The 21406-nt window shown below is 39.3% G+C and overlaps 1 protein-coding gene across 1 annotated transcript in view; it reads right to left on the bottom strand.

The window, feature by feature from the left end:
- The window catches only part of PARP4 (poly(ADP-ribose) polymerase family member 4), a 278765-nt gene that overhangs the window by 245234 nt on the left and 12125 nt on the right, over positions 1-21406 (bottom strand). The window contains exon 7 of the mRNA XM_007955975.1: positions 2106-2243. Within this exon, the coding sequence (XP_007954166.1) occupies positions 2106-2243 (138 nt within the window). The remainder of the gene's footprint in view (positions 1-2105; positions 2244-21406) is intronic.

The following is a 21406-nucleotide window of genomic DNA, read 5'->3' as shown; positions in this document are numbered from 1 at the left end:
CATAAGGACATAAATAAAAAGATAAATAGGTATCTATCAGAGCTCAGGTGGCATAATGCCTAAGGCATTTGACTGCTAACCAGAAGGCTGGTGGTTCAAACACACCACCCACTTCTCACAAGGAAGACTAGGCAATCTACTTCCGTAGAGCTACCATCTCGGAAACTCAAGAAGGGGCTGCTATGATCTTTGTTGTTGTTGTTGTTATGTGCTGCAAGTCTGACCCGACTCACAGCGACTGCTATGAGTCAGGTCCGACTCAACGGCATGTAGCTATGATCTATAGATATGGATAATAGATAGATGGAGCTATTAAAAAAAAGAAAAGAAAAAAAAACTCACTGCCATCAAATTGATTCCAACTCATAGCAAAAACCCCCTTTGGGTTTCTGAGGCTGTCAATCTTTACAGAAGTAGTTTGCCCAGTCTTCCTTCTGTAGAGTGGCTGGTGGGTTTGAGCCACCAACCTTCTAGTTAGCAGTCAAATGCCTTAGGGACTATGCTACCAGAGCTATGTTGTTGTGTTGTTGTTATGTGCCGTCGAGTCAGACCTGACTCATAGCGACCCCTCCTTGGGTTTCCGAGGCAGTATCACTACGGAAGTAGGATTGCCCAACCTTCCTTCCGAGGAGTGGCTAGTGGGTTTGAACAGCCAGCCGTCTGGTTAGCAGTCAAGTGCCTTAGCCACTATGCTACCAGAGCTCCCACCAGAGCTATAGATAGATATAAATAGATAGATACATATAGAGAGAGGAATGATAATGTAATTGTAAGAGATTTGCTTTTAACATAAGAAAGTTAGAAAGATGTCAGAATCAAACTAGGAACAAAAACCTCCAAAACATGTTTCTTATTACACATGTACTTTATGGGCTTTAACCCAATAAACCTTTTTCTCCATGAAGTAAATTGTTTTAATTCCACAGAGGAAAACCGTATCATTTTAATATGACAATGCAGTTGCACAAGACACACCATTGAGAATAGTTTTTTCATTTATTCTTACAATTGCTATTAAACATAATTAAAAAGGTAAGAGCATTTTCTAGGGGTTGGAAGCATACCAGCCTTTCCCTAAGATAATCAGAAGTTATAAAACTCTAAAAGTAGTTAGCTATGCTGAACATTTACATTAGGTAGATAGACCCCTTGGAGAGATCAATTATGGGAGAATAGAAGGGCTATATATGCACAGGGAGACAGCTCAGGGGAAGTGAATGGGAAGGAAGGACACAGGGAACAGGTAACTATGGGGAGGAAGTGAAAAGAAAGTTTTTGCACTGTGGGAAACTACAATCAATGTTATGAGACAAAGTGTATGTAAATTGCTGTATGGAAAATGAATTTGCTCTGTAAACTTTCACCCAAATCACAATAAAAAATTTTTTAAAAAATGTTTTATAGAAACATGATTACATGCTACTACCCTTTCATTTAAGTAATAACTCTAATTAGAAAAGTTCCACATTTATAAAGTTATTACAATGGCACAGTTTGCTATATTATTTTTATTAGCACTCAAATAATAAATTGCTCTACAGAAAAAAAAAAAGTAGTTAGCCATTAAAAAGGTTAAAGTTTGGCATTAACTGATGATCAAGACCATCCATATTCCTCAGGCATATTATTATCCTCTTGATATAGAAGATCTACGCTTATACTTAACCAGCAGTAAAATGCTACCTCTGATCAGCTCTTGTGTCTGAGAATTTTACAGATAGGAATGTCTAGTTTTCTCAAAAGCTTATTTCCCCTTATACTCTCCATACTCCTTAAAAAAAACAAAACCCACTGCCATTGAGTCCATTCCAACTCACAGCAACCCGCATTGTGTTTCTAAGGCTGTAAATCTTTAAGGAAGTAGATTCCCTCATCTTCTGCCCACAGAGCAGCTGTTAGGTTTGAACCATTGACCTTCTTGTTAGTAGCCAAATGCCTTACTTACTAAGCCACCCAAGCACCTTATCTCCAGGTAAAAGGAAAGAACAGTCAACAAACAACTCAATTTGACTAGCACTAAAATATAAGTCCTATTATTTAAGGTGATGAACCAGGAAGTAAGTTTGTCAAGTCAGAGGTTACATTTCAAAGACACAGTGACTTACATCATTAAGACTAATTTTGTCCACTGGCTTGAGAAGTGTGTGCTTCAGATGGCCGAGAGCTTCTGCCCAAATCATCTCCACCAAATCACTCACCTCTTGGCTAAGAATATTTGAATTTATGTCTTCCTCCAAAAGCAACTGTAATGACACGAAAAAAGAACATTAACAAAAAGTTATCATGAGTCAAGAGTTTAACATCAACATAGAGAGAAGAAAAAAGGTAGAAGAAGAAATAATTATAGCCCAAGAGTCATCTCAGCTCTTCCTCTAGGTCTCCCCTCTTTCTGGCCTCTCCCTCTATCTCTTCCATACACTCACCTCTAATTTCCCCTTCCCTCTTTCCTAGCTATTTGATTTTTCTGCTTAGCTTTTGCCTTCAAACTTCTCCCTGTAAGTTTGAGTCCTTCCAGTGGAATTAAATATATACTGTCAGAGTTGTGCATTCATATTGTGGTGTTAGTGAAGAATACTGAATATACCAGGGACTGCTAGAAAATCTAACAAATAAATCTTAGAAGAAATACAACCAGAATGTTCCTTAGAAGGATGGTGAGACTCTGACTCACTTTCTTTGGACACATCATCAGAAAAAAAATCAATCACTAGAAAAAGACATTATGGTGGGTAAAGTGGTGGGTCAGCAAAGGCAAGGAAGACTCTCAGTGAGATGCACTGATACAGCAGCCAAAACAATACAAACATACCAACAATCATAAAGACAGTACATGACCAGGCAACATCTTGTTCTATCATACATGGAGTCACCATGAGTCAGAGCAGACTTGATGGAAAGTAACAAGTCAAGGATAACCTAAGATACTGCGTAAACATTCACTGAAAGCACAACAAAATATTATTCAAAAAAAAGAGATGATTATGGTACATACACATAATGGAATACTACGTAACACTAAAAGATAATGAAAATCCTCACAACACCTGAAGAATCCTTAAAACACCTCATCACATAGATCAACTGGGAGGACATTATGCTGAGTGAAGTAAGTAAATCACAAAAGGACAGATACTATATGAGTCCACTATTGTAAAAAGTCAAGGAAAGGATTTCACATGGAAGGAAACCTTTTTTGTTGGTTACCAGTGATAGGAGGGGAAGGGAGGAAAAATTGCTAGTTAGGTAAGAAGCATATACTAATCTGGATGAAGGGAAAGGCAATTTATCAAGTGAGTGACCAGCACAGTAACACTAAGGAAAAGGAAGACACAGAGACGTGCACAAGAGCTACAGACAACAAAGGTAAATAGTTTTACATACACAGTACTGCATTATTAGTAAAAACAAACATTAATCTATGGGTGATTACATAGGTAGACAGGCAAAATGATCAGCTATGAGTAGGTAAAAGGGAATATCTATGTTTGGCACATGATAGTTCTACATACATATTTGTACCTCCCATAAGAATGTCCTAGGGAGCTCTAGTAGCATAGTGTCTAAGGCACTTGACTGCTAACCAGAGGCAGATGGTTCAAACTCACCAGCCACTCCTCGGAAGGAAGGTTGGGCAATCTACTTCCATAGTGATACTGCCCCGGAAACCCAAGGAGGGGTCGCTATGAGTTGGGTCTGACTCCATGTCACATAAAAACAACAATAAGAATGTCCACATATATAATAGAGCTAAGAGGGAGTGAAGTTATGTTAACTTCTTAACCACAGCCAACCATCCAGATAATAAGTGACTGGGCTTGCAGGCTCAAAATCATGGTTGCAAGGAACATCCAAGCTCAAGTGGTATAACATACTATACAAAAATACTGTTCTACTCCTGTGGCTTCCAGACAAATAAAAGACCAGCATATGGGCTGAACATTTACATCTGGTAGATACAGTCCTTGGAGCAATCAATCATGAGAGAACAGAAGAGCAGTGTATGCACAGTCAGGGGCAGGAGTGCATGAGAGGGAAGAGGTAACGATGGGGAGGAAGTGGGAAGGTAACTGTTACATTGTGGGAAATCACAGTCAATGTCATGCGACAAAATGCATATGAACTGCAATGTGGAAAAGAAAATACAATAACAAAATGATAAAATAAATGAAAAACTAGAAATGATACAAAATCTACAGATAGAGATCCAGATGATTAATACTAAATTTTCAGAAATAGGTAGTAACACATTGAAAGGGCAAAGGAGTAGAATCAAATTAATGGAAGATGGAATTAATGAGATTGAAGGCAAATACCTGACTATCTCTTTGGAAAGGGATAAATCAGAAAAAAAAAGATAAAAACAAAATGAAGAAAGCCTAAGATTCATGTGGGACACCATCAAAAGGAACAACCTACATGTAGTTGGAATTCCAGAACAGGAAGAGAAAAATAACACCACTGAGAAAATTGTCAAAGATTTGTTGGAAGACAATTTTCCTGATATGATGAAAGATGAGAACATATCCATTCAGGAAGTGCAACGAACCCCAAACAGGATACACACCAAAAGAAAATCACCAAGACACATCACCATCAAACTCACCAAAACAAAAGACAAAGACAGAATGCTGAAAGTGGCACAGGAAAAACAAAAAGATACCTACAAAGGGCAACCAATAAGACAAAGCTCTGATTAATCAGCAGATACCATGCAGGTGAGAAGGCAATGGGATGGTATATATAAAACCCTGAAACAGAAAAATTTCCAACCAAGAATTATATACCCAGCAAAACTGTCCCTCAAATATGATGGTGAAATTAGGACATTTGCAGATAAGCAGAAATTAAGGGAATTTGTTAAAACCAGATCAACCTTACAAGTGAAACTACAGGGAGCCCTCTGTGGTAAGGCCCATGATGGAGAGGAATAAGGGACATAATGCAGGACAAAACACCTGGACAGATAGACCTGGGCAAAGCAGTTCAATGAGCATAGAATAAACTGGAGTCCCTGTGAGTCCTAGGAAAAAGAAATAAGGTGAGAACAGCACAGTCTAGAGCTCATGAACAGTGAGAACATGTGGTAAATTGGCAATAGTTTCCATTTCCAGGGTAGGACTCTGAGGGAGCTGCAGTACCAACCTGGAAGAAGAGTCTGTGGTATGTTTGCGTGAGAGCTCCTGGGCAGAAGGGCCTAGTGCCAGAGCTGTAAGGTCAAGGAAGATCTGTGATGAGCTATCAGAGACAGCTGGTAATCCATAAAGAGGAAGCAGGTGCTAAAGGGGCATTATGGGCACTAACATTAAGGAAGTAGTCTTGTACCAAAGTGATATAGTCAGCATGCCTAATATCTGGTGGGAAAGTGACCACCCCAAATTCTACAAACCAAGGAGTTCAGTGCTGAAGTAACCAGCCAGTAACCCTACTCAGCAAACCTAGAGACGAAACAGTGACAGCTGGTGCCTGAGTGAAATGAGACAAATAGGGAAGAAACAATGGCAAGTGTACCTAAAAGGGAAATCTGGCATAGAAACAGAGAACTACAATCTTCAATAAGTTTAAAAAGTAATGTTGTTGTTGTTATGTGCCGTCGAGTCAGCCCCAACTCATAGCGACCCCTCCTTGGGTTTACGAAGCAGTATCACTATGGAAGTAGATTGGCCAATCTTCCTTCCAAGGAGTGGTTGGTGGGTTTGAACCCCCAGCCTTCTGGTTACCAGTCAAGTGCCTTAGGCACTACGCTACCAGATAATAAAGTTTAAAAAGTAATCCAAAAACTGGGCCTATGGGAACTCCATCTAGGATCAGGCACCCTGGCCCTACCTGCCTTCTGGGTAGGCACCAACTAGTTCTGGGACCAGGCACCCTGCTTGCAACAATGAAGAGGAAGAAGAACAAACTCTAAAAAAGAGGAAAAATTTAATTTTCAGAATTATCACAGTGAAAGAGCTTAAAGTTCCAATTCCAAAAGACAAACACAAAACATATAAAGAGGCAGGAAAGGATAATCCATGCAAAAATAAAAAATCAGGGCACTGAAACTCTCCCTGAGGAAGAACAGATAACAGAACCACTCAACATAGGTTTTGAAGCAACAATATGAAGCATGCTCAAAACACTGAATGAAAATGTGGGAAAAGAACTAAAGGAAATGAGAAAAATGATATAAGAACAAAACAGGAATTTCAATAAAAAGAAATTTTAAAATAAACAAATACACAGCCACCTACCCAGAGAGACCAAGTAGTTGAACCTGTGGGTTCGGGACCACAGTCACAGGGGACATCAAGCTCAATCAGCATAACACACTACACAAAACGTTCCACCTCCTACTTTGGAGAGTGGCAACTGGGATCTTAAAAGCTTGCAAGCAGCCATCTGGATGCAATGATGGGTCTCTCCTCGTCCAGAGCAAAGAAGAATGAAGAAAACCAAAGATTCATGGAAACAATTAGTCCTAGTGACTCATACAACATGCAATCTGCAGCCTATACGACTATAAGACCAGAAGAACTAGATGGTGCCCAGCTACCACTGTCAACCACTCGGAAGGGGATCTATGTAGGAGATCCTGGATAGAGAGGAGAACAATGTGGAACAAAACTGAAAATCGTTTGGGAAAAAAAAAAAGGAAAAGGGGGGTGGGGACCAGGTTTACTGGTCTGATATAGCCTGATGGAACTACTGAGACTATGGCCCCTAGTTGCCCTTCAGGTCTGGAATTGAACCCACACCTGTGGCTTCCAGCCAAGCAAAAGACAGGCATATGAATTGAACATTTACCTGAGGCAGATACACTCCTTGGAGAGAACAATCATGGGAGAAAGAAGGGCTATTTATGCACAGGGAGACAGCTCTGGGGGCAGGAGGGCATGGAGGGATGGATGTAGGGAAGAGGTAATTATGCAGAGGAAGTGAGAGAGGAGCTGTTGCATTGTGGTAAATCGTAGTCAATGTCATGAGACAAAAGTATATGTGAACTGCTGGATGGCAAGTGAATTTGCTCTGTAAATTTTCACCCAAATCACAATTTAAAAAATAAAAAAAGAAAGAAAACAAACAAACAAATAGAAATACTAGAACTGAAAAGTTCAATAACATATATGAACAATTTGCCGGAAGGGCTCAACAGTAGATTTGAGCTGGCAGAAGAATCCATGAACTCGAAGACAAAGCAACTGAGACTGTTCAGACCAAGCAGTAAAAAGGAAAATGAGTAAAGAAAAATGAACAAAGCCTAAGAGATATGTGGGACATCATCAAACTGAATAATGTATGTATTATTGGGGCTCCCAGAAGAAGAAGAAACAGAGAAAGGACCACCAAGAACTTTTCCCAAACACAACAAAAGATAGAAACTTACACATCCAATAACCTCAAAAATCTTGAAGCAAAAGAAATCCAAAAACTGGGCCAGCAGGAACTCCATTTGTGATCAGGCACCCTGCCCTCACCTGCCTGCTGGGTAAGCACGAACTAGTTCTGGGACCAGGCGCCTGGCTCACAGATGCCTAATGGGCTGGCAGGAACTTCTGGGACCAAGTATCCTACCATCTAGCTATCTTTTGGGATGGCAGAACATTTTATGGGATCAGGTGACCTAGCCCCAATGGGCTTTGGGGATGGCAGGAACTTTTCTGGGACTATTTTGTCCCCAGGTGCTTTTTGGGCCCATATGAACTCCTTCTGGAACCAGGTACCTTGCCCCAGGTGCCCTTTAGCCTGGCAGAAACTTTTTCCAAATCCAGGTAAGCTGCCCCAGACATCTTCTGGGAACTCCACCTGGAAGCAGGTGCCCAGCTCCAGCTGCCATGCTGGTAGGGAGCAATTAGTTCTGGGACTAAGTGCCCTATTCTCAGCTTGCCTTTTAGGTTGGCAGGAACTTCTTCTGGGACAAAGCATTCTATACCCAACCACCATCGGGTCAGTAGGAACTTTTTCTGTGACCAGGAGATATATAATCAGCCACCTTTTAGGATGGAAAAAATTTCTTCTGAGACCAGGCAACCTAAACCCAGCTGCCTTTTGGGAGGGCAGGAACTTCTTCTGGGGCCAGGCATCCAGCTACCAGCCACCTTTTGGTCTGGCAGGAACTTCTTCTGGGTTAAGGAACCTTTCCCTCAGATACTTTCTGGGCCAGCAGGGAACTTCTAGGACCAAGCACCCTGAATCCAGTTGTCTTTTGGACCAGCAGGAATTCTTTCTAAGAGTAGGCACCCTACATCCAGCTACATTTTGAGCTGCCAGTAACTCCTTCCAGAACCAGGTCTCCTGCTCTGAGCCACCGACTTGGCCAGCAGGAACACTGCCCAGGTGCCAAGCCACCCAGTTTTCTCTCCTTCTCTTTCTCTGTCTCTCTCTGTCTCTCTCTCTTTCTCCTTTCTTTTTCTTTCTATCTTCTGGTTACTAACTTTTTTTTCCTTTTTCTTGTTCCTTTTTTTTTGTCTTCTTTTTAATTCTCTCCAACCTTAGTTTTCCTTTTTGCATTTTGCTATTTTACTTTGCCATTCTCTTTCTTTCTTTGCTTTTTTCTTCACTGCTGACATTTTCTCTTTTTTTCCCACTTTTCCTCCTTCTCGTTCTTTTTATTTATTGTTTTTCTTTTTTTATTGTTGATGTTTGTTTTTTTCTGTTGTTTTTAGTCTCTTTTTCTTTTATTTATTATTTCCTTTTTGTTATACCATTTGTATTTCTTGTCCTCTTTGTGTGTGTGTGTGTGTGTGTGTGTGTTGTATTTTTTTTTTCTGCAACCCAGCAGGAGTAACCATGCCCACACAACTCAACCACATCTGTACCAACTACAGCCCCAACAACCAGACAAGAGCCACCAACTACTTTTTCACCAACTATTCAAGGACAGACAGAGGCCAATACCAGGCAACCTACCTTCAACTGCTCTACACAAACAATGAGCAGAGAATTGTGGACACATTTTCATACCCTATCACACCCACAAGAAGTGGGTGGTGAATGCCTATGTGATGCCAAACTAATGAACCAAGTAGCACACCAGCCCCACTTTCTAGGATATTTCAAAACAAAACAAAGCAAAAAGAAAGAAAAAAAAATACCTCAGGTGACTCACACCAACATTCAATCACCAATTAAATAGAAATACAATGACACTACCATACCTGGGACACAACCGACAATTCCAGTTCATATAGAGAAACAAGATAAAGTAGTATAAACAAGACACTACACTACAGAGCCAGAAAGCCTCCCGAGAAAGAAAAGGCACTGGAACTACCTGTTAAAGAAAACAAAAGAAGTATATGTGGGTACTGTCTTAGGTTGGGCTGTATACAGAAACAAAACCAGTGAAGCTTAGAGAGAGAGAGAGAGAGAGAGAGAGGGAGAGAAATTTATCTCAGAGAAATGACTCACACATTCATAGAGGCTAGCAATTCCCAAGTTTGTGGTGCAAATGTCAGGATGGAAGCTTTTTCCATCATGCACCTACAGGGACTGATGAATCTAAGATCAATAGGCAATATAGCAAGCTGCTGGCTTCAGCAGATGATGAATCAAAGACTGGCAGGTAAAATGGTAGATTATTGGCTCACATGCTAGAAAGCAACAATCCCAAGATCATTAAGCAATACGGCAGGCCACTGGTCAGTTCCCAAGAATGAGAGATGATGAGATAGACGTAAGACCAATATCCAGCAGAAAGCCAGAGTATCTTCCAGGATGTCCATATATATATTGGAAGCAGTTCACAGCCCTGAGGAAATTCCCCTTTCAACTGATTGACTCCTCACAGCTTATCTCATCATAGATGTTAATACACTGCATCTTCAGAATTATGGTCTAGCCAAGTTCACACATAACCTTAACTACCACAGGTTCCTTCAATGGATTTAGAGACAGATAAAGGAAAACATTGAAAAAATTAAGGAAGACACAGACAAAACAACAGAACACTTCAGGAAAACAATACAACAAAAAACTGAAAGATAAAAGAAAAATTAGAAAACATAAAAAAACAGCAAATACAAATCCAGAAGATTAATACTAAGATTTCAGAAATAGATAACACAGTGAAAGAGCATAGGTGTTAAACTGAATCAATGGAAGACAGAAAACAAATCTCTCCATACTACTTTGTTAAGGAAACAATCAGAGAAAAGAAGAAAAAAAGAAAACCTTAGATTTATGTAGAACATCATCAAGAGGAATAATTACATATGACCAGAAATCCAGAACAGGAAGAGGCAAATAAAACCACAGAGAAAATTGTCCCAAGATTTGTTGGAAGAGAATTTACCCAATATGATGAAAGAAGAAAAGATACGCATTTAATTCAACAAACCCCAAACAGGATCAACCCCAAAAAACTAAATCACTAAAAGATATCACAATCAAACTTTCCAAAACCAGAGACAAAGAAACAATACAGAAAGCAGCATGGTAAAAACAAAAAATTACCTACAAAGGCCAACCACTATTATTATGCTGTGATTTCTTAGCAGAAACCATTCAGGCCAAGAAGGCAGTGGGATGACATATCTAAAATCCTGAAAGAAAAAAAATTACCAACCAAGAATTATATACCCAGTAAAATTGTCCCTAAAGAGTGAGGACTTGGACCTGTGGGCTCAGGACCACAGTCAGAGGGGACATCAAGCTTAATTGGCATAACATACTATACAAAACTATTGTTCCACATCCTACTTTGGCGAGTAGTGACTGGGATCTTAAAAGCTTGCAAGCAACCATCTAGATACAATGACGGGTCTCTCCTCGTCCAGAGCAAAGAAGAATGACGAAAACCAAAGATTCATGGAAACAATTAATCCAAGCGACTGGTACACCATGTGATCCTCAGCCTAGATGACTATGAGACCAGAAGAACTAGATGGTGCCCAGCTACCACTCAGAGGGGGATCTATGTAGGAGATCCTGGATAGAGTGGGAGAACAGTGTAAAACAAAACTCAACATCGTTAAAAAAAAAGGGGGGGTGGACACCAGGTTTGCTGGTCTGATAGAGCCTGATGGAACCACTGAGACTATGGCCCCAGTTGTCCTTCAGGTCAGGAACTGAACCCATGCCTGTGGCTTCCAGCCAAACAAAAGACAGGCATATGAGCTGAACATTTACATTAGATAGATACACTCCTTGGAGAGATCAATCACGCAAGAATAGAAGAGTTGTGTATGCACGGGGAGACAGTTCGGGGAGCTGGAATGCATGAGAGGGAAGGACCCAAGGAAGAGGTTAACTATGGGGAGGAAGTGGGAAGAGAGCTGTTGCACTGTGGGAAATCACAATCAATGACATGAGTGAGACAAAGTGTATGTGAACTTGCTCTGTAAACTTTCACCCAAATCACAATTTTTTAAAAAAACTGTCCCTAAAATATAATGGGAAAATTAAGACATTTCTAGATACACAGAGAATTAATTTAAATTTAAGGGAGTCCTTAAGATAGAGAACCAACAATAGCAAACAGTTATCTGTGATTTCTGTGATTAACACACAAAATAACACCAACTAGAACTCAACTCACCTATAAAAGTATCCAAAGTAAAATAAACCTACAAGACTGAAAACAGAGAACAAAAGACATCAATTTGTAAATGAGGACAAATACAAAGCAAAAACAGAAATAAACAGTTAGGCACAGAACTTCCAACTGGAGAGGAACTCAAAACGATTTAAGAGAGAGTGGACTGTTTACAACTTGGAAAGGAAATAATAAATGACAGGGTAACTTAAATAAAATTAATTAATAAACTTTGTCATCAAAATAAAAGAGTGTTATAAGTATTTAGTAAATACTAAAACAATAACAATGAAGGATATGATAAGAAAATTCAAAAACAAAATGAGTTCAGCAGAGAAAACTATACGGAACAAAGAAATGAGCAGAACCACAAAAAAGCACATAACAAAATAACAGCAATAAATTCATATTTGTCAATAATTACACTTAATGTAAATGGATTAAATGTGTCAATCAAGAGACAAGAGTATTGCAAAATGGCCTAAAAAATGTAACTCATCAATATACTGTCAACAAGAGACACACCTTAGACACAAAGACAAAAAACAGACTAAAAATCAAAGGTTGGAAAAAATACATCAAGCAAATGGCAATCAAAAAAGAGTCAGTGATAAAATAGATTTTAAGACAAAAACTACTGTAAGAGAAAAGGGGAAAAAAAAAAACCTCAGTGCCATTGAGTCAATTCCAACTCATAGCGACCCCCTTCCAGTTTCCCAGGCAGTAAATCTTTATGGAAGCAGATTGCCCATCTTCCTTCCACGGAGTGGCTGGTGGGTTTGAACCGCCAGCCTTCTGGTTAGCAGTCAAATGCCTTAAGCAGTACGCCACCAGAGCTAAGAGAAAAGGAAGGCCAGCATATAATGATTAAAAGGTCAATCGAACAAGAATACATACCCACAGTAAATATCTAAACCCCCAAAAAAAGAGCACTAAAATCCATAAATCAAACTTTAATAGAATTGAAAAGAGAAATAGACAACTCCACAATTATAGTAGGAGAGTTTAACATACCATTTTCAATGAAGAACTGAATAACCAGAAAGAAACTCAACAAAGACACATGCAATGCAGTGAATTGCATAATATGACCCTTCAAGCCATAGTCCTCCATTTTGTGATATATTGTAAATCCTAATCTCTATGCCTGGTTAGGGTGGGATGTATCTTGAGTCTCCCTTTGCTGGAGGGTATGACTCAAGTCACCACCATTAGCTTCCTTGAGGATATATATGTGAATGCTCTGGATATGTTCACTCTCTTCCTCCAGATCCTACATTTGGTTCACCATCATCTCTCCCCTGGACTTGAAACAGCAGTCATCTGACCTGCCAATTTGGATTCACCAGGCTCTGCAACCACAGGAGTGAGGAGATTCATCCAGGCCTATCCATGGTTTTGGGACCTGCCAGCCTCCTAGCCTCCACCACCACATGAGCCATTTCCTTGGCAGCTTTTGAGTTCCGTGAGATGTTAGATCGAAATAAGGAACCCTAAGACAGCAAGGAATACTGAGGGGAGAAGCAGGAGTCAATACGAGAGATAATGGAGTGGTACAGCAGTTTGGAAAAGTAGGACTTTCATGACATCTTTAACTTCTGCCTCATAGGGACCAGTCTTGGGCTGACCCTTCCAAAAGAAATTATTCAAGCAGTTGGTGTCAGAACAGTAGGGTTTGCTGCAACAGCCCAGATTCACTGAAATATGTGGTTTTGGGAAAAGGGGATAAACAGGAGAATAAGAAACTTTTGGTTTCTGGATGGGAAGAAAAACACCCATGGCTTGAAGTAGCTGTTGTATTGCATTCAGTAACCCCCCAAAAAAACAAACTCACTGCTGTCGATTGGATCCAACTCATAGTGACCCCTCCTTGGGTTTCTGAGGCAGTATCACTATGGAAGTAGATTGCCCAACCTTCCTTCCGAGGAGTTGCTGGTGGGTTTTAACCAGACTTTTTTCTGGTTAGCAGTCAAAAGCTTTAGGCACTATGCCACCAGAGCTCCCTCAGTAACCCAAGACAACAGCTATCCATGGGATTTAGGAGTGGTGGATCTAACTCCTGAGGAATTGGCTAGTTTCATGCATATGGAAATACAGAGTGACAAGCAAAGAATGAGATTTACAATTCCTTGGTTCCTATTATTATTAACAGCAGCAATGGCAGGGAAAATAAAGTAGGAGCACCTTGCAGCACTGAACCAAGGCCAAATCCGGTCCAATCCGAGTTACGACCACTAGTAGTCTCAGGACCTACCCAGAAAGAAAAAATTGTATTGTTTCAGTTTATAGATGGGTATTGTCAGCTTCCTGAGGAATCTTTATTAAAATGGATTGTGTGAGTGACTTTAAAGATAGTGTCTTTAGTTTTTAATTCTACAGAATGGAAAAGTACGTCTGGGTTGATGCAAGACCCACAACTCACTAGGGAACAGGCACAAATGATGAGCCAAGTTCCATTTACATAGCAGATTAACCTGGAGGGGACAGACAGCCTGGTGAAATGGATAAAATCTGCAGTCAGGTTTGTTTACCCTGACAAGGGAAACTGTACCTCTCACCCTCTAAATACCACCTGGAACACTCCAGAAGCAGCAGCTAATATGCTGCTTATTCAAGCCAGGATGGAATGGCTTTATGGTGATCAGGATATTCACCCAATGAGTATGCCCCTTACACAGGTCATGGCAGAGATGGCAATCAAGGGAGCCCCTTCTACATGGGAACCTCATGTAACCTTGCTACCATGAAATGAAGCAACAATCTGAGAAGCAACAATGCAAGAAGCCATGTCAGATCTGTTGGCACAGCTTCCCCCCATGGGTCTTTTGGGGAACCATATATCTGACAAGGATCTAATATGTTGTCACAGCAAATCTCCAGTCTTACACTTCATTAAAAATTAAAGCAAAGAGTTTTACTGAAAGTCTAGAGAATCACAAATCTGGAGGCACAATAGACCCAGGTAGGGTACTACAGTGTTCCCAAGTGCAAGAAGGGAATGCAGCTTTTATCAGGTGGAGTAACCAAAGGACTATGTACTCACAAGCACAAGGGGGTACATGACAAAAAGTTATAAGGAGGTTGTTAAATTACAATTCTTCTTAACATTATCATTTCTATTTTCTCATCTCTTGGGACATGCTGACAAAGGCATTCTTCTTGGATCAAACATCTTTTAACAAACAATTCCTTAGCCAGGCTAAAACCTTGACCCTTGCTCCTTTTGGTCTACAACCAGTTAAACTTTTCCAAGAAGCTGGAAAAACACTACAACCTAAGAACAAAAAGGCAAACAACCCAATCAAAATATGGGCACAAAACTTTGGTAAACATTTCACCAAAGAGGATATTCAAAAATTACCAACAAGCATATAGAAAGATAATGTCATTAGCCATTAACCAAAAAAGAGATGCAACTTAAAATCACAACCAGAGGAGACTTCCAGCAAGATGGCAGAATAGGCAGACAAGCTACACAGACCCTCTGCAACAAAGAAATGAGAAACCAACTGCAACAGACACAGAAGATAATCATGGAAATGAGCTTTGAAGGGAAGAATACAGAAGTAGATTAAATACTAACTAGTCAGTAAACCTGAATGAAAACAAACAGAGCTGCAGAATGGAGGTTGTTTTGACAGCATAGCCAATTTGAATATTTACAAGTAGTGTTCCCATACAGGAAGCAACCTGAGAACAAACTCTGCTGGCCAAAGACTACATGGACAATTGCACTGGTAGCTAACAACTAGAAAGGAAAACAGCAAAGGAGGAGACAAAGTTGTGGACTGCCAGCTGTCCTGAGGGCACAGCCATTTTGATACTTGCAAGCGGCATGGCAACTGTTAGTATCTGCAAGGGTGTTCTGATCAGGGCAGCAACATAAGAATAGGATGCACTTGCCAAGCACAGCATTTGCAACTGTACTAGGGGCTAAAGACTCAAAAGTATGTTATTTCCATTACTCTTATACCCTACACCCTCGTGGTGAACTGAGATGTGACCATCTCCTGGCTCCACCCACATTCAGAACCAGCAGCAATTCCAACCCAGTCTGTGTGTCTTTACAGAACTGGGTGCCCTGCTCCGCTGCCCCAGTTTTCTTCTTGCATGTTCTCAAATTATTCTTTTATTCTTCTTCCATCCTTTCTTTTTATTTATTTTTCTCTTTCCCTTTGATGTTTTTTTGTTTCTGTTTTTGTTTTATCCCTCTCTCTTCCCTTTCGCTGGTTCCCTTCTTTTTTCTTTCTTTTCTCTTGGTTCTTCCTATCCCTTGTTTTTCACTCTACAGTTTTCTCATTAATATTCATTAACTTTTGCTCTTTTCCCTCATTACTCCCTACCCAGATATTGTAAGGGTTTTTTCCTCTATATCTTTCATCTCACTTTTTTATGTATTTTTACAATTTTTCTTATCAATTATAACCTTTTGTTTTTTTCTTGGACTGTTACTGGTTCTTTATGTGGTTTGTGTTTTTGTTCTCTTATTTTAATTTTTTTGGTGGTTTTTTAAATTTTCTATTTGTAAAATGGAGTGGGAGACAGCAACTGTATCCACACAACCCGACCATACCCACACCTAGTGCAGCCCCATTCACTGATGGAAGGCCACCACTTGTTTCTGAAACAAATTACCAATGGCAGCTGGTGGTCAGTACCACCCATACTCACCCTCAACTGCTCTTCACGAACAGCTAACAGAGATCTGTGCACACACTCTCATTCTCTATCAAACCCCCCAGGAGACAGGTGGTGAGAGCCTAAATGCTGCCAAGTAGTGAACAGAGGAGCACAGTACCCTGCTCATTCAGATATATCAAAACAAAATAAAGAAAAAACAAAATCTTGGGCAAATCACACCAACATACAAACAACAATTAAATACACATACAATAACATCACAATGTCTCAGAGACAAGTGACCATTCCAGTCCACAGAAAGAAGCAAGATTAAGTAGTACAAATAATGGAACAGGATAGAGACAGGAACAGGAAACTTCTCCAAGGAAGAAGCAGCATAGGAACCGCCTGATAAGGAATTCAAAAGAGTTATATTCATATTTGTATTTGTATTTAGATTTAGATTTAGATTATATTTAGATTTAGATTTAGGTACCTTCAATAAATTGGGAGACAGATCAAGGAAAACACTGACAAAATTAAGGAAAACAGAAAAAAGCTCTAGAGCAATTAAGGAAACAATACAAGAACAAACTGACAAAATAATTGAAAAATTAGAAATGATACAAAATCAACAAATAGAAATCCCACAGATTAATACTAAGATTTCAGAAATACATAACCCATGGAATAGGTAAAGGAGCAGAATCAAATCAATGGAAGACAGAATTAGTGAGATTGAAGACAAATACCTCAATACTACTTTGTTAAGGTATCAATCAGAAAAAAGATTGAAACAAAATGAAGAAAGCCTAAGATTCATGTGAGATACCATCAAGAGGATACAGAGATTTCTAGAAACATACAACTTACCTAAACTAACACAGACTGAGGTAGAAAATTTTTAAGAGACCCATAACATATGAAGGAATTAAACAGGTAATAAAAATATTACCAACAAAAAAAGGCCTGGCCCAGACGGTTTCACCAGAGAATTCTTCCAAACATTCAGGGAAAAGCTGACACTGATCCTTCTAAAACTATTCCAGAGCATAGAAAAGGATGAAATCCTCCCAAATTCATTTTACGATGCAAGCATAATCCTGATACCAAAAGCAGGTAAAGACACCACTGAAAAGGAAAACAATAGACCAATATCCCTTATGAATATAGATACAAAAATCTTCAATAAAATCCTAGCCAACAGACTTCCACAACATATCAAAAAATAATAAATCAGAGTCAAGTGGAATTCATACCAGGTATGCAAGGATGGTTTAACATCAGAAAAACAATCACTGTAATCCACCACATAGTAAAATAAAGGAAAAGATATACACGATCATATCAATAGATACAGAAAAGGCATTTGATAAAATCTTACACCCACTGCTGATAAAAACTTGCAAAAAAATAAGAATAGAAGGGAAATTCCTCATCATAATAAAGAGCATATATACAAAACCAACAGCTAACATTATTCTCAATGGAGAGAAACTGAAACTATTTCCCTTACAACCACGAACCAGACAAGGATACCTTCTATTACCACTTCTATTCAACACTGTACTTGAAGTCCTAGCCAGGGCAATAAGGCAAGAAACAGAAATTAAAGGCACCTAGATTGGTAAGAAAGAAGTAAAACTTTATTTGCAGATGATTTGATCCTCTATACATAGAAAACCCAAGAGACTCAGCAAGCAAACTACTGGAACTAATTGAAAGATTTAGTATAGTGACATTATACAAGATCTTGCTCTACACCAGCAAAGAAGTCTCTGAAAAGGAAATAAGGAAATCAAAACCATTTGCAATAGCTACCAAAAGGATAAAACATTTGGGAGTAAATCTTACCAATGACACAAAAGACCTAACAAGGAAAACTATAAAACACTACTTCAAGAAACTGTAACAGATGTATATAAACTGAAGAACAAACTATGCTCATGGATAGGGAAATTGAACCTTGTGAAAATGTCAATTCTACCCAAAGGAACCCATACATTCAATGCAATCCTTATCCAGATTCCAGCAACATTCTTTAAGGACGTGAGAAAACCAAGGAAAGAGACCTTGCATAAGCAGAGTACTGCTGAAGAAGAAGAACAAAGTAGGAGATCTCATACTCCCAGATCTCATAACCTACTATACAGCCACAGTAGTCAAAACAGCCTGGTATTGATACAACTATAGACACACAAACCAATGGAACAGAATTAGAACTCACCAATAGATTCATCCACCTATGGTCAGCTGATCATTGATAAAGGGCCAAAATCCATTAAATGGACAAGAGATAGTCTCTTTAGTAAATGTTGCTGGCAAAACTGGATATCCATTTGCAGAAAAATGAAACAAGAATCATACCTCACACCATACACAAAAATTAACTCCAGATGGATCAAAGACTTAAATGTGAAACCTAGAACTATAAAGTTCATCAAAGAAAAAATAAGGCCAAACTTAAGGGCCGTGATTTATGACATAAATAGACTATCAAGCATAACCCAAAATGCCTAAACAGCAGAAGATAAACTAGATGACTGGGACCTTCGAAAAATTGAGTTTCTGCTTGCACCAAAAGACTTCTCCAAAAGAGTAAAAAAAAAAAAAAAAACCTACAGATTCAGAAAAAATATTTGGAAATGACATATCTTACAAGGGCCTTATCTCTAGAATTTATAGAAAACTCCAACACTTCAATCAAAAATATAAACAATCAATTAAAAAATGGATGGAAGACATGAACAGACACTTTACCAAAGAAGATATTCAGGTAGCCAATAAACACATGAAGCAATGTTCATGATCGATAGCCATTAGAGAGAGGCAAATCTAAACAAAGAGATACCATATTACCACAGCGCTAATAGCAAAATTTAAGGCAGAAAATAACACATTGGCAAGGATGTGGAGAGACTGGAACTCTCATACACTGCTGCTGGGACTGTGAAATGATACAACCATTGTGGAAATCAGTGTGGCAATTCCTTAAAAAGTTGGAATTAGATATACCATTTGATCCAGCAATCCCAGTACTAGGTATATGCTCTAAAGAAGTAAAAACCAGGACAAAAATAGATATATGCACACCCATGGTCATCACAGCACTATTCACAATAGCAAAGAGAAGTAAACAGCCTAAGTGCCCATCAATAAAAGAATGGATAACCAAACTATGGTACATACACAAAATGGAATACTATGCAACACTAAAGAATAATGCGGAATCTATTAACCACCAAATAACATGGATGAACTTGGAGAACATGATGCTGAGTGAAACAAGTCAATCACATAAGGACAAATATTGGTGGTGTAGTGCCTAAAGCATTTGACTGCTAATCAGAAGGCTGGTGGTTCAAACCCACCAGCCACTTCTCAGAAGGAAGGCTGGGCAATCTACTTCTGTAGTGATAGTACCTCAGAAACCCAAGGAGGGGTCACTGTGAGTCCAACTCCACAGCAGTGGTTGCAGTGCAATTTTTTATTATAAAAACTCATGGAAAGTTTTACACATGGAGGGAAATTTTCTTTGTTGGTTACCAGGGATGGGAGGGAAGGAAAAAGGAAGGGAAATTGCTAAGTTAGTTAGTTAATAAATAAACATATATATATACACACACACACATACATACATATATCAAAAATTATTAGTGGTTACCAGGGTAGGAAGGAGGGGGAAAGAAGAAGTTTTTGTTTGCAAGGCACTGAGTTTATGCAAACCATGGTGGAATATTTTGGAAAAGGACTGCAATAATGGTGGCACAACATAAAAAATGTCATCAATGTCCCCAAGATATAAATATGGCAGTTGTTATGTTGGTGAATGTGTTGGTGTGTGTATCTCCAACACAATAAAAGTAAAACAAAACCAATGTGATACTACCTCGCCTCCATTAGAATGGCAATGATCAAAAAATCATAAAACCATAGGGGCTGGTGAGGTTGTGGAGAAACCAGAATCCTCATCCATTGACAGTGGGAAGTTAAAACTGTATGGCCACTGTGAAAAACAGTTTGGAAGTTCCTCAAAAAGTTGAACAGAGAATGAGCATATGATCTAGCAATTCTAATCCTAGGCATATATCAGCAGAAGCAAAAGCAAGAACATAAACAGAAACCTGTACATCAGTGTTCACTGCTATACTTTTCACAACAGCAAAAAGTTCGAAACAACTGAAAAGTTTAGCAAAAGATGAATGAATAAACAAAATGTGGCATATACACAATGTAATGTTACTCAGCCATAAAGAAAAATGATGTGCTGATGCAGGCCACAACAAGGATGAACCTTAGAACATCATGCTGAGTGAAATCAGTCAGTCACAAAAGGACAAATATGAAGTAAATATACACACACAAAATAAAAAAAAAAAAAAACCCAAATTCACTGCCATTGAGTTGTTTCCAACTCATAGCAACCCCCATCTGGGTTTCCAAGGCTGTAAATCTTTATGGAAGTAGATCACCCCATCTTCTTTCCACAGAGCAGCTGACAGGTTTGAACTGCAGACTGTCCAGTTAGCAGTCAAGTGCCTTATCACTACACCACCAGAGCTCCTTAGGAAAATATATGTTGTTGTTGTTGTTATGTGCCATCAAGTCAGACCGACTCATAGCGACCCCTCCTAGGGTTTCCGAGCCAGTATCACCATGGAAGTAGATTGCCCAACCTTCTTTCTGAGGAGTGGCTGTTGGGTTTGAACCGCCAGCCTTTTGGTTAGCAGTCAGGTGCCTTAGGCACTACGCTACCAGAGCTCCCAAGTAAATATATAGAAACCAAAAATTCTTAGTGGTTACCAGAGGTGGGAGGAAGGGGAAAAGGATGTTATTGTGGAGGGGCACTGGGTTTCTGCTAATAGTGGTACAAAAAAAAAAAAAAATGTTGGTAAAGAATTAGCAGAATTGCTTCCAAAACTTGAAGAATGTAATCAATGTCACTGAATTATACATGTAGAAATTGCTGAATTGGTATGTTTTATCGTGTATATTTTCACCACAATTAAAAAAAAACTGAATGATCAGAATTCCCAGGTGTATAGTAGAGCTGAAAAGGGGCAAGGTTGTGGTCACTGCTTGGTCACAGCCAGCTACCCAGAGCAACTGAGTAGTTGATCCTACGGGCTTGGGACCATAGCCACAGGGGAGAGCAAGCTCAATTAGCATAACATACTATACAAAACATTGTTCCACCTCCTACTTTGGTGAGTAGCGACTGGCATCTTAAAAGCTAGCAAGCTGCCATCTAGATGCAATGATGGGTCTCTCCTC

This window comes from Orycteropus afer, unplaced genomic scaffold (genome assembly GCF_000298275.1).
Source record: "Orycteropus afer afer isolate SDZICR_OR568_19922 unplaced genomic scaffold, OryAfe1.0 scaffold00561, whole genome shotgun sequence".
In the NCBI taxonomy this organism is placed as follows: Eukaryota; Metazoa; Chordata; class Mammalia; order Tubulidentata; family Orycteropodidae; genus Orycteropus; species Orycteropus afer.
The sequence above is the reverse complement of the archived record's forward strand: the minus strand, read 5'-3'. Positions and strand labels throughout refer to the sequence as shown.